This window comes from Pipistrellus hanaki (genome assembly GCF_964339955.1).
Source record: "Pipistrellus hanaki genome assembly, chromosome: 2".
Taxonomy (NCBI): Eukaryota; Metazoa; Chordata; class Mammalia; order Chiroptera; family Vespertilionidae; genus Pipistrellus; species Pipistrellus hanaki.
In genome coordinates, this window is record NC_140504.1 from 2,536,592 (window position 1) to 2,549,943 (window position 13,352).

The 13,352-nt window shown below is 61.3% G+C and overlaps 1 protein-coding gene across 1 annotated transcript; it reads right to left on the bottom strand.

Moving 5' to 3' along the window:
* Positions 1-4,400: 4,400 nt before the first annotated feature.
* Positions 4,401-5,123, bottom strand: CLDN14 (claudin 14; the record flags this gene model as incomplete). The annotated part of the gene is made up of 1 exon (XM_084875882.1): positions 4,401-5,123. One exon carries the CDS (start codon positions 5,121-5,123, stop codon positions 4,401-4,403), a length of 723 nt encoding a protein of 240 aa, XP_084732008.1.
* Positions 5,124-13,352: the final 8,229 nt, after the last annotated feature.

Consider the following 13,352-nt stretch of genomic DNA (forward strand, 5'->3'; position numbering starts at 1 on the left):
AGTGGCCCTTGTCTGTGACCTCCCGAGTTTTCATCGAGGTCACGTTTCCCTAATATTAATCCTGGACGTCTCCCCGGCGTTCTTTTTGCTCACCATCATTTTGCCCACCGTGTGCCATCATTTTACAGATCTTTGATCTATAATTTTGCTTGTAATTTTACTTCTGGCTTTTCTAAGTCCCTTAAATTTATCTGACGATAGTATAAATTATTACGCTTTATCTGAAAGCATTTTTTTATGTATCTTTAACACTTGCCGTTTTCTCCTGTTTGTACCTTCTGCTGTGTTGACTTATTTCTCCTTTGAATTAAGAAAATATATAGTCTGTTTGGGTTTGAGTATTTACTTTACAACAAGGTGTCAATTTCAGTAATGCAATCATCCCACTTTACTTTCTCTTATAAAAGACTAGAGGCCTGGTGCACAAAATTTGTGCACTGGGGCGGTGGGTGGGGGGGGTGTCCCTCAGCCCAGCCTGCACCCTCTCGCAGTCCGGGACCCCTCCGGGGACTGGGCCTAAGCTGGCAGGCGGACATCCCTCTCACAACGCAGGGTCCCTCGCTCTTTACCGCCCACCTGCTCGCTCTTTACTGCTTGGCTCGCTGCTCCTTAGCACTGCCGCAGTGAGAGAGCCTCCCAGCTTCCGGCTGAGCAGCCACTCCCCCTGTGGGAGCACAGTGACCACCAGGGGGCAGCTCCTGCATTGAGCGTCTGCCCCATCTTAGCAGCCAGTTGTTCCACCATAACGATTGCTCAGGCTTTTATTATATAGACTGGAGGCCCGGTGCATGGAAATCCCTCCAAGAGCAGGCCTTCCCTCTCCTGGCTGCCGGCACCTGCTTCCCTCCAGCACCGGGACCCGGGCTTCCCTCCTTCCCCACCCGCAGGCACCGGGACCCCGGCTGGCTTCCCCCAGGCCTCAGCTTAGTCAGGAAGGACATCCGAAGACATCGGCCTAATTAGCATATCACCCTTTTATGTTATAGAGAGAGTATACCAGAACACTAATACTCTTGGACAACCCATTCCCCAGTTTTACTGCCTGTTCTGGAGTATTATGTACTTTATGTCTTGTCAGTGAAAAATAATCAGACAGTTCCCTTTTCCCTAGCAATTGCAACAGTTATTGTACCTTATTGTAATTAGAATTTCTGCATTAATTGGATATAATTTATATTTAATAGATTCAATACTCCATGCTGATTTTTCATCCTATAATTTCATGAATTCTGATTTATTTATTTTAATTTAATCTCAAATTATATCTCCAAGTAGCTTCCTTTCCCCCCAATTTTATTGAGGTACAACTGCAGTACACTTAACTGCACATATATAATGTGTGCAATTGATCCATTTGTGTGTACACACACACACACACACACACACACACACACACACTGCTGTGAAAGCATCACTGTGACCGAGATCATGAGCATTTCCACTGGAGGAAAAGCAACGGCCAATAAGGAGCACAGACCACCCAGGACCCAGTGCACACCCAATGCTGTTCTACTGCAAAGTATTACAGAGCAGACCGGACAGAACAGCTGTGCAAAGGCATAAAAAGCCAGAACTTCCCGAAATGAAGGAGGACATGAATGTATACATCAAGGAGTCCTTCATTATTTAAACAAATACTTTTTCATTGATTATTTTTGTCCCACCCACTTACACACTCATTGGTTGCTGGAATCTAACCCAGAACCCTCCAGTCCACGGGCTGATGCTCTATCCAGTGAGCACCACCGGCGAGGGCACCAGATCGACTTTGGAGGAACGAAGCCGTCGATGTTCTCCCGCCTGGGCATTAGGGAGAGGCTCTGGCGTGAACGTCTGCGGAGTGAGGGATGGAAGGCGCTGACCCCTCCTCAGAGGCCATCTGAGGAGAGGGCTCGGACCAGGCCCTCTCCGGGTCCTAGGACCCCAGGTATGGCACTGTGCTCCCATCTCCACACCTCTTCACTGTCCTGGGGCCTGCCGCCTGCTGCCTCCCGTCCGTCCGTCCATCCGTCTGTGCTCAGCAAGGTCCCAGGTGTGCTCCGACCGAGGCAGGCTCCAGCTTCCCCAGACACCTGTGCGAGCCACTGGACCCAATCCCTGCTGTTCCAAACCCTGCTCTCCTGGCTGTGAGGCCCGCCCTCTCGCTGTTGGTTATGCTGGACCGGAAATGCCGGCAGATGCTTTATTTTGGAGAAACGCCTGGGGTGACGGTCAGGAGCCCAGGCCTCCGGGGGGCTGGAGGCGGCGGCGGCAGCAGATGCTCCAGCGGGAGCAGAGCCGGAGGGCTGCCGGGTGGGTCATTGGCCCGCAGGCCGGCAGGTGGGGCTGGGAGGGGGATGGAGTGTGAGCTGTGCTGGACTCAGAGCGAGAGGGGTGAGGGGGACACGGTGACCTGACCCCGGGGCCGGGCCCCCCAGATTTATGGGCGACCTCACGGGCCTTCCCCTGGGCAGGAAACAGGCTGCTTGCTAATGCTTTCCCTCCCCACACACCTACAATAATTTACCAGAATAAAATGTCGCTGTTTTCCTTTGGATAGCTGCCCAGGAATTGGCTTTGTGCTTTTTGAATCAAGAAATGGCTTCAAATACATAGGACCTCAGATTTCAGTCTCTCTGTCTGTCTCTCACACACACACAGTCACACAGTCACACACACACACACACACACACGGTCACATAGCCACACACACACACACACACACACACAGTCACACACACACACACACACAGTCACACACACACAGTCACACAGTCACACACACACACACACACGGTCACATAGCCACACACACACACACACACACACACAGTCACACACACACACTCACATGCACACACACATGCACACACGCGCGGTCACACACACACACACACACACACACACACGGTCACACACCCAGCTCTCCTCTGAGGTGAGGAGCGGTGAGGAAACAGGAAATGTGGGGCATGGCCGGCTCTTTTACATCCTGGAATCGTAGTTAAGGGGATTTACTGTCACTCCCGGGGCTTCCTCTGTGGTCCCCCTCCCCGCCTCTTGCCCCCACCACCACCTCCCCCCGTGGCCGCACGCACAGCGAGCACTGCCGGTCTGGCCACATCTGCCCGAAGCCGGTGTTTCCTGCACAAGAAGTGGCCCTGGTTGCCCTGGCCTTGGCCTTGGTCCCGCAGGCCCTCCAGGCCCTCGCCTCCTCTGGACTCAGTGACCGGAGGCACCTGGCGGACACCCAGCCCGGCCCGGCCTCCAGGGAGCTGCTCCGGGACCCGCCGCTCCCTCCCCACCGCAGCCCAGCAGCACCGCAGGCCGTCACTGCAGCAGACGGGAGGGAGGGCGCCTGCTGGTCCAGGATGGCCCAGGCTCTCCGTCTCCAGGGAGGAGCTGAGCTCTCCTGGGGCAAAGCTGCAGAGCACATCATGGGTGTGTGCATGAGCGAGAGTGTGTGCATGTACATGCATGTGCGTGCACATGCATGAGAGTGTGCATGTGTGTGAGCGAGTGCATATGTGTGTGCGTGCATGAGTGAGAGTGTGTGTGTGCATGACAGTGTGCATGTCTGTTTTCCTCTTGGAAACAGACGCGGAGACTACGTTTCCGGAACAACCAGTCCACAGGTTTATTCCCGCCTGCAAACCGGTCCCCGGACCGACCCCACGGGGCCTCTGCCTCGTGTTTTCACCCCTCCCCCCCCATAAATGTGTGTCTTTCCTCGTCTTTGGTATCAGAGCTCCCCCTCACTCCCTCCTCCCTGTCCCCGCCCAGCACGTCCACGCGGTCCTTCCTGCACAGAGCAGCCCGACGCACACTCAGTGCCGGGGCCTGGGTGTGGGGGCCTGGGTGCCGGGGCCTGGGTGCCAGGGCCTGGGTGCCAGGATCCTGGGTGCCGGGGCCTGGGTGCCGGGTCCTGGGTGCCGGGGCCCGGGTGCGGGGGCCCGGGTGCCGGGGCCTGGGTGCTGGGGCCTGGGTGCGGGGCCTGGGTGCCGGATCCTCGATGCCAGGGCCTGTGTGCCGGGGCCTGGGTGCCGGGGCCTGGGTGCCGGATCCTGGGTGCGGGGCCTGGGTGCGGGGGCCTGGGTGCCAGGGTCCTGAGTGCGGGGTCCTGGGTGCTGGAGTCCTGGGTGCCAGGGTCCCGGGTGCCGGGATCCTGGGTGCGGGGCCTGGGTGCGGGGCCTGGGTGCGGGGGCCTGGGTGCCAGGGTCTGGGTGCCGGGATCCTGGGTGCCGGATCCTGGGTGCGGGGGCCTGGGTGCGGGGTCTGGGTGCCGGGGCCTGGGTGCCGGATCCTGGGTGCGGGGGCCTGGGTGCGGGGGCCTGGGTGCCAGGGTCCCGGGTGCCGGATCCTGGGTGTCCGGGCCTGGGTGCGGGGCCTGGGTGCCTGCCCCGGCTCAGGGAGGCCGGCCGGGCTCACACGTAGTCGTTGAGCCGGTACCCGCTGTGCGAGGCGGAGGTGACGGAGGGCGCCCGGTTGTCCTTGTAGGCGGCGGGCGGCCGGTAGGAGGGCGCGGCGGCGGTGGCGGTGGCGGTGGCGGCCCGGGGCGGGGCGGGGTAGGGCCGGGAGGGCGCCTCCTCCAGGCAGGACAGGCAGAGCAGCGTGCCGCCGATGAGCGCCAGGGAGGAGGAGATGAAGCCGAGGTACAGGGCCTGCCCGATCTCGAACTTCATGCTGCTGGGCAGCAGCGGGTTGTAGAAGCTCTGCACCACGTCGTGCGTGGTCCAGGCCACGGCCACCAGGCAGAGCAGGCCGGCCAGCAGGAACAGCGCGCCGCCCAGCACCGCGCAGGTGGCCTTGGCCGGCGTGCCCCTGGCGCAGCGCGTGCACTGCAGGCCCACCACGGCGCAGGCACAGGCCGCGCCCGCCAGCAGGCAGGAGACGACCATGAGCGCCCGGGCCGCCTGCAGGTCCTGGGGCAGCGCCAGCAGCGAGCGGTAGATCTGGCACTGGTAGATGCCGGTGCTGTGCCACACGCACTCCATCCACAGCCCCTTCAGGTAGGACACGGCCGTCAGGATGTTGGTGCCCACGTGGGCGGTCCGGCGCCAGTGCGGCAGGATGGTGGTGACCAGCGTGCCCACCATGCCCAGGAAGCTGAGCAGGAAGCCCAGCAGCTGCACGGCCATGCTGGCCATGGCCCCGCCCGGCGGGGGCCGTGCTCGCTCAGGTGCCCGCGGGGGTCCTGGGGGGGGGGGCGGGAGAGAGAGGAAGCAGTTAGATGTCGTCTCCGTGCATGTGTGTCCGCCACGGAAACTGCGTTCCCACGGGCGGCTGGCATGACAACGAGTACATGTTACTTATTTACTAACCAGAGGCCGGTCCCCTCAGCCCAGCCTGCACCCTCTCCGATCCGGGACCCCTTGGGGGATGTCCGACGGCTGGTTTAGGCCCGATCCCAGGCATCAGGCCTAACCGGCAGTGAGACATCCCCTTCACAATCTAGGACCACTGGCTCCTAACCACTCGCCTGCCTGCCTGATCGCCCCTAACTGCCCTCCCTGCCATAATTATCTGGCCACTCGGTGTATTTGTACCTCAAATGGGCACCAAAAGTATTTTGCTGGAGATCAACCATCTTCCTCTCTAAGATCAAATCTATTTGCCATGAGCTCCCTATCAGCCAGTGCAGAGGGAGAAACTGATCAGGTGCACGATTTATAGTGTCTCTGATATCAAATAAATGAGGCACTCAAGAGAAGTACACGGAGTGGCTTGATGATGATGCGTTCAGAGACCATAATCATCTGGCCACTCAGATTGGCAGTTGGCTCGCTCGTGTGGCTCAGGGCCCATGAGGAACAGCTTGCCCAGATCCCACACACACGGCGAGGCCCAGGTGAGAAGTCGGCCCTCTGTTGCGGACGAGCAAAGAGAAACCCATGATTCATAACCGGCCGGGCCTGGGGAGAAGCCAGGCCGATGCAGGCGGAAGCGCGGGTGCGGGTACGCGCGCGGAGGCCACTGCGCTTCAGCGGGACAGAGCGGCTCCTGGCCCAGTGGGAGCCGCAGGCTCGGTCACCGCAGCCGTGAAAGCCCTCACCGTTCCGGGGACACAGCCCGCGTGCCCGGCCCAGGCCCCGTCAGGCCCATCGACAAGGCGGCCGTCGACACGTACAAACGGGCGTCGGAGCCGTGCCCGCCCGCGGGGCCGTATCTCAGTTTTCAAGGCCCCGGAGGCTGGGAGCTTGCCACACAGAGAGAGAGGAGGAAAGTAAAAACAAACAAACACACCTGCCCAAGTGGTGTGGCTCAAGGGCTGAGCATCCACTTATGACCCAGGAGGTCAGGGTTCGATTCCCGGTCAGGGCACAGGCCCGGGCTGTGGGCTGGACCCCCAGAGTGGGGCGTGCAGGAGGCAGCCGTGGGGAGAGGCGGGGTGCGAGGTGTGGACGGGGAGCTGGGCTGGGACGCGGAGCCGGGCCCACGCATGGACTCTCACCCAGGACCAGGACCGAGGCGGACCGGGTCCCCTGAGCCGCTCTGGCCCCAGGCCGGGGGGCGGGGAGCCGGGCCGGGGGATACAGAGCCGGGCCGGGGGGCGGGGAGCTGGGCCGGGGGACGGGGAGCCGGGACGGGGGGCGGGGAGCCGGGCCGGGGGGCGGGGAGCCGGGCCGGGGGCGGGGAGCCGGGCCGGGGGGCGGGGAGCCGGGCCGGGGGATACAGAGCCGGGCCAAGGGGCGGGGAGCCGGGCCGGGGGGCGGGGAGCCGGGCCGGGGGGCGGGGAGCCGGGCCGGGGGATACAGAGCCGGGCCGGGGGCGGGGAGCCGGGCCGGGGGCGGGGAGCCGGGCCGGGGGGCGGGGAGCCGGGCCGGGGGGCGGGGAGCTGGGCCAGGGGACGGGCAGGGCCTGTGGGAGCCGGCGGCGGTGCTCAGGGCCCGGTGTGGGTGGAGCCTGGCCGGCGGGGCTGAGAGTAGGAACCTGGGCGGGGCCCTCTGCAGGTTTCCTTCCTGAGGGTCCCCTCCCCGTTCCTGCCGTGCTCACATGGACCCAGCCTCCTGCCCCCACCACAGGGCCCCCTCGATGGAGGATCCACGGCCACTGCAGGCTGTTCTCTCCTGCCAGCGGCCGGGCCTCGGTCCGGGGACCCGTGGTCTCCGTGGTCTCCGTTGGAAGGACAGCTCAGGCTCCGCCGTCGGGCCCGGCAGGGGCTGTTTTGGTAGAAAGAGGGACTTTGGTGAGAATATTTTAGGACACTGCTCCTCAGCTGTGAGAGCGCGGATAGAAGAAGTCCTGTGACTTTAAAAGTCCTGTTATCCGTTAAAGCCAAGGAACCCCAAAGGGGCCACGCTACTGTTCAGACACCCCAGGCCCCGACCTCGCACCCGCGCTGTCGAGGCTGCGCGCAGGCGGGAAGGGGCCAGCGGTCTGCGCTGCCTGCAGGTGCTGGGCCATCTCCGGCCTTTACCCAGCGAACTGCAAGCAGGAGGGAGGCCAGGCTGGCGTGGCTCAGTGGTTGAGCATCGATCTAGGAACCAGGAGGTCAGGGTTCGATTCTCGGTCAGGGCACAGGCCCGGGCTGTGGGCTCCATCCCCCGTGGGGAGATTGTGCAGGAGGCAGCTGATCCATGACTCTTGTTACTGATGTTTCTCTGTCTCTCTCCCTCTCCCTTCCTCTATGAAATCAGTAAAAACATATTTTAAAAAACAAAGGCAGCGAGAAGGACCCACCAAGAGTCACTGCTGTTGCGTTGGCCGCTCATTGCGTGCTCCCCACCTACAAACGCCGACGCGTGTCTGCAAGGTTGTCGCCCACGTGTGCCTGCCGGGAGCCAGAGGCGTGTGGCGTACGGGGTCGCCAGGCTCCCACGGCAGGGCCAGAGCCGCGGGGTCCTTTCCTCCCCGAGCTGTGGCCGGAGACACTGCCCGGATCCCCGCTGGGCCTGATGAGGCTCCGTCCTACCATCGCACCGGCCGGAAGGCCAGAACCACGCCGCCCGGCAGGACGCTCAGGGCCGGCCCCGGAGCAGGTCCCGCTCAGCCGAGGAGCGAGTCCCGGAGGCGGAACCTCGGACCGTTCCCCGGGCGGGGGCTGGCGTGTTCAGGCGTGTTGCTGTGGGGCCTTGTACATCCTGCAGCCGCTGCTTTCCACCCGCCAGGGCCCTGGCCTGGCCGGGGGCTCCCTCCCCGCATTGTCACATGTGATAATCGAATTCACATGATTCACAGTCACCGCCGTGAGGGCGTGAGGTCAAGGCAGGCTGTGCATTGTTGGATGGCACACCAAGAGATGGTGCCTTTATTTATTATTATTTTTATTTTTTAATACATTTTATTGGTTTTTTACAGAGAGGAAGGGAGAGGGACAGAGTCAGAAACATCGATGAGAGAGAAATCCATCAGCCATCTCCTGCACACCCCCTACTGGGGATGTGCCCACAACCAAGGTACATGCCCTTGACCGGAATCGAACCTGGGACCATTGAGTCCGCAGGCCGATGCTCTATCCACTGAGCCACACCGGTTAGGGCCGTGATGGGGTTTTTAGGGAAAATTATTTTCTTGCATAGTTATGACCGTTATGAGAAGTAAAAGTTGTTTACTATAAAACAAAATGCCGCACATCTCTCAACTTCTAAAACGTCTATATAATAGTTTTTAAAAAATACATTTTCATTGATTTCAGAGAGGAAGGGGGAGGGAGAGAGAGAGAGGAACATCAATGATGAGAGAGTATCATTGATTGGCTGCCTCTTGCAAGCCCCACACTGGGGATGGAACCCACAACCCGGGCACGTGCCCTTGACCAGAATCAAACCCGGGGCCCTTCAGTCCTCAGGCCGACGCTCTATCCACTGAGCCACACCGGCTGGGGCAAATCTATATAACCTTGAAAGCATCTGACTCGAGTGAAGGACAAAGCTCTCGGCTGAGCGGCGCGGTGGACTGTAAGAGCCGGGCGGTTCTGAGATTCCTAACGTGAGGCCCACGGCGGACCCACCGGAGGGGGCCTGAGGGGGGGGACACTCTGCAGGGATGCCCCCAGGCCCCAGGCTGAGGACCACTGAGCCTCGGCAGTAACGGGTTTTTAAGCCCCTGGGCTCGGTCTGGTGGATGCCCATGCATTAATGCAGCCTCCAGGAGAATGTCTGCCTCACAGGCACTGTGATTACGTCTTGAGTCCAATACAATCACACGCAACAAATGCAAAGCATGCAGTGAGTCAACGCGTACGAAGCAGGTGACCAGTAAACAATGAATTCCTAAGTGAACATCCTACAGAATTCCACATCAAAGATCGTGTTCTGACGAAACGAAGACGTCACGATTGTAAGACAAAGTATCCCTGGAAAATAAAAAGATGACGTGCCACATATGACAAGCCACATCCCCATTTAAAAAACGTGCCAAGCAGGAAAATAACCTGAGTCTTAGATCTGATGAAATTCAGCACTTGAAAACGACTGTATTATAAATTTCCGTCTAGTCCACTCCAGCCGTTCCATCACCAACGGCCACTAGATGCCGCTGTGACCTGACGCTTCAGGCTCCGGGTAAGCCAGTTTTCTCCAAGGGCTTAGCAGAGCAGGAGTGCGCCCCCTTACAGACCAAAGACTTAAGTCCCCTCCCCCTCCGTTCTCAGGAGCCTTGCTCATTGCTTTCCTGGTGTGAGGCCGTCCAAGAGTCTCGCCAGGTGTGACGTTGTTTAAAGGGAACTGAGAGGCGGTGGATGCAATAGAAGAAGCTCTATCACCTCCTGGCAGCCACAGCCCAGAGTTCACACCTGGCTTGTCTGCAGCGGTCAGGGGGCAGGGACGGGACGAGAGGCTGATGCTCCACTTAGATCACATGCAACGGGAAACCCGAGGGAGAGGCACCGTGTCCTCCAGGCCGAAGACAGCGTCACGGCCCCGGACCCGGTTCCTGCCAGGCCCAGCAGCCCGCGGGAGGGGCCCAGGCAGGGCCCGGGGCTGGAGCCCACGCTCAGTGTCAGCGCTGGCACTGGCCGGGGCCTCGGTGGCCGGAGACCTGACCACGCTCCCGGCGAAGTGCGAGGGGCGGTGGGGCCCACGGGAGCGGAACTCTGGGTGCACAGAGCAGCCTCCACAGACCCACCAGGGAGAGCGGAGCAGAGACGGAGAGCCGGTCGTCGGAGCGGGGATCACAAAGGACGGATTGATTTTGTCGGTAGAGCTAATGAAAAGGAACCGGACTTGCATTTTCTAAGTCTTTTTAAAAATATATTTTTTTCCCATTGATTTCAGAGAGGAAGGGAGAGGGAGAAAGAGATAGAAACATCCATGAGAGAATCATGGACCGGCTGCCTCCTGCACGCCCCCCACTGGGGATGGAGCCTGCAACCTGACCGGGAATCGAACCAGTGACCTCCTGGTTCCTGGGTGGACGCTCAACCTCTGCGCCACCCGGCTGGGCTGCACATCTTTATTTCTTATTTCATTCTCTGGTAGCTCCGTACAGCAGGTCCTCGGGCTACAGCTCAATGTAAGTCGGGACCCACCTCCATGAGTGCCTAGGTCACCCACATGGAGGACACACAGCAGTGATGAAATGACACAGTAAAAAAAGTTAAAAGAAAGATAATGATTTCTGACCTTTACTTGTGGTAAATAAATAACAAAAAAATTAGAGCAAATATGTACATGTCAGAATGACAGAACTTTAAAAAAAATAAATGAGAAATGGCGATGTAACCACGAAATGACGTAACCCACGGACTGCCTACATTTCTAGTGTTGTACCAAAGAGCAGGGCAGCAGGGGGAGGGGGAGCAGGGGGAGGGGGAACAGGGGGAGCAGGGGGAGGGGGAGCAGGGGGAGGGGGAGCAGGGGGAGCAGGGGGAGCAGGGGGAGCAGGGGGAGCAGGGGGAGCAGGGGGAGGGGGAGCAGGGGGAGGGGGAGTAGGGGGAGCAGGGGAGGTGTGGCCGTGGGGCTTCCTCGGGGAAGCGGAGTGGGACGGGGCAGGTCTTTGGAGGCAGAGGCAGGGAGCCTGGTGCTGTGGCTGTGGGTCTTTCCAGGAAGAGGGTGAGGGTGGTGGGTCCCTGGGAGGGGCCTGCCGCCCAGAACACCCCCTGGCACAGCCCGGGAGCCCAGGCTGCTTCTCTGGGGAGAGCAGCTGGTAGGTCTCCCCCCCACCCCCCACCCCGTCCCAAGGCCCTGAGAAACCGGAGGTGCAGTCAGTGCTCACCCCTCGGCCTGGCCTGGCCGTCCCCAAAGAACGGGCCCGGGCCCCGCTGCAGACATGCCGTCCCCGGGTGGCAGGTGCCCGCCCTTCCTCGCAGGGTTGGTCCCCACACCAGAGCCGGGTGGTGGGGGCCCGGGGGCGGGGCCTCCTCTCTGTCCAGGGCGGTGAGCACAGCTCAGCTCGGCCTGGCCCAGCACCCCTGAGCTCCTGGGTGCACCCCGCCCCTCCCAGCCAGACAGGAAACCCCGGAAAGGCCAGGGCACCTGCCCTCTGGGCCTGCTCGGGTCCAGCCAGCAGCTGGAGTAACGTCAGCAGGACGCATGTCCGCAGATTGTAACTAACGATCCCCTGGCGTCTCCTCTCCGCCGGAGCCTCACCCACCTCATACGTCAGCAGAGCGGGGGGCCGTGCGGTCCGGCCGGGCCGGGTGGGCGCTGGTGTCCGCAGGAGAGCGGGGACCCGGGCGTGCACGGTCCTGGGCGGCTGGGCCGGCGTCCGGATGGCTGGGCCTCGCACCCCCTGGGGAGGGAACACAGGGAAGGTGAGGGGACCAGACCCAAAGCACGGGAGCAGCGGCCTCCGGGGACCAAACCACAAACCACGGGAGCAGTGGGCTCCGGCGAAGAGGCCGTCCGGGGGCCCAGCCGGGCCTGTTTCTCCAGGAGAGACGGGCTTGGCCAGAAGGAAACCCCCTTTGCCCCAGGCCGTTGGGCCCTCTTTAATTAGCAGCCAAAGCGGAATATTCCGCAGGGAGAGCGCCTCTTGAAAGAAAACACTGGGCAGGTTTCATCTTTCCCTTTGGGCTGCCAGGGTCTCAGCCATCCTGTCTAATAAAGAGGGACGATGCTAACTGACCCTCACACTGTCGCAAAGATGGCGGTGCCCACAGCCAATAAGGAGGGAATATGCTAATTGACTGCCCCGCCCTAAAATGGCGGCGCCCACAGCCACAGATGGCGGTGCCCAGTCCCCTCAGCCCCGCTGGAGCTGCAGGCTCTCGGCAAGGCCGGGCCTGCCCTGCGTGCTTGCCTTCGGAGTCCCCCACACCCTCAGCCCCCAGCCACCCGGGGCCGCCTGAGGAGCAGGCAAGCCTCAGATGGCAGCTTCCCAGCTGCCCAGGGCCGCCCGAGGCTCAGGTAACCAGGGCCGGCTGAGGCTTGCACTACCGGCAGTGGCAGCAGCAGAGGTGTGATGAGCCATCCCCTTCCCCTGATCACCAGGTCGCCTCCCGCCCCTGAGGGCTCCCGGACTGTGAGGGGGCAGGCCGGGCTGATGGGACTCCCCTCCCACCCCGTCCCCCTGCTCCAGCGCATGAATTTTCATGCATTGGGTCTCTAATATATATATATATTGTACTTGCCAAGGTTGGCCTAAAAAATGTTTGTCTACAGGAACACCCATGGCGTGCGGGGACCCCAAGGCCGGCGCATGGGGTGGAGCCTGCAGGGAACCCCAGCCGGCCCTGAAGGCGGCTCCGACAATTTACACAAACCCTCTAACTCTTGTTGACAGGACGTGTTCTAGGTTTTCTCCGGATTCTATCTTTTCCACCTGCCGGCAATACTTTCTCAGCAAAGCAGGGTGAGGGCTGGCCGGTGTGGCTCAGTGGTTGAGCATGGACCCATGAACCAGGGGGTCAGGGTTTGATTCCCATCAGGGCACATGCCAGGTTTGGGGGCTGGATCCCCAGGGTGGGGCGTGCAGGAAGGAGGCAGCTGATGGAGGATTCTCTCTCATCACTGCTGCTTCTGCCCCTCTCTCCCTCTCCCTTCCTCTCTCTGAAATAAAACAACAACAAAACAACAAAAAGAGGGTGAGGTAGTGGGTTGGGGGGGTAGGAAAGGGTAATCAAGGTCGTTCAAGGTCATGGCCATTTCAAGGTAAGGAAGGTGGCAGAGACAGAGGCAGACTGGGGACCTCCCACCCCCACAGAGGAAGACAGTGCTCAGGTCTGTGAGACAGCCAAGGCATGCAGGCGGGGTCCCCGGAGGGCAGGGGGGGGCCCCGGAGGGCAGGCTGGGGCCCCGGAGGGCAGGCTGGGGCCCCAGAGGGCAGGCGGGGTCCCCGGAGGGCAGGCTGGGGCCCCGGAGGGCAGGCTGGGGCCCCGGAGGGCAGGCTGGGGCCCCGGAGGGCAGGCGGGGTCCCCGGAGGGCAGGCTGGGGCTCCGGAGGGCCCTGCTCTGTCTTCCCCCGGCGAGCATCCTGCCAGGCCGGTCCCTCGGGCCC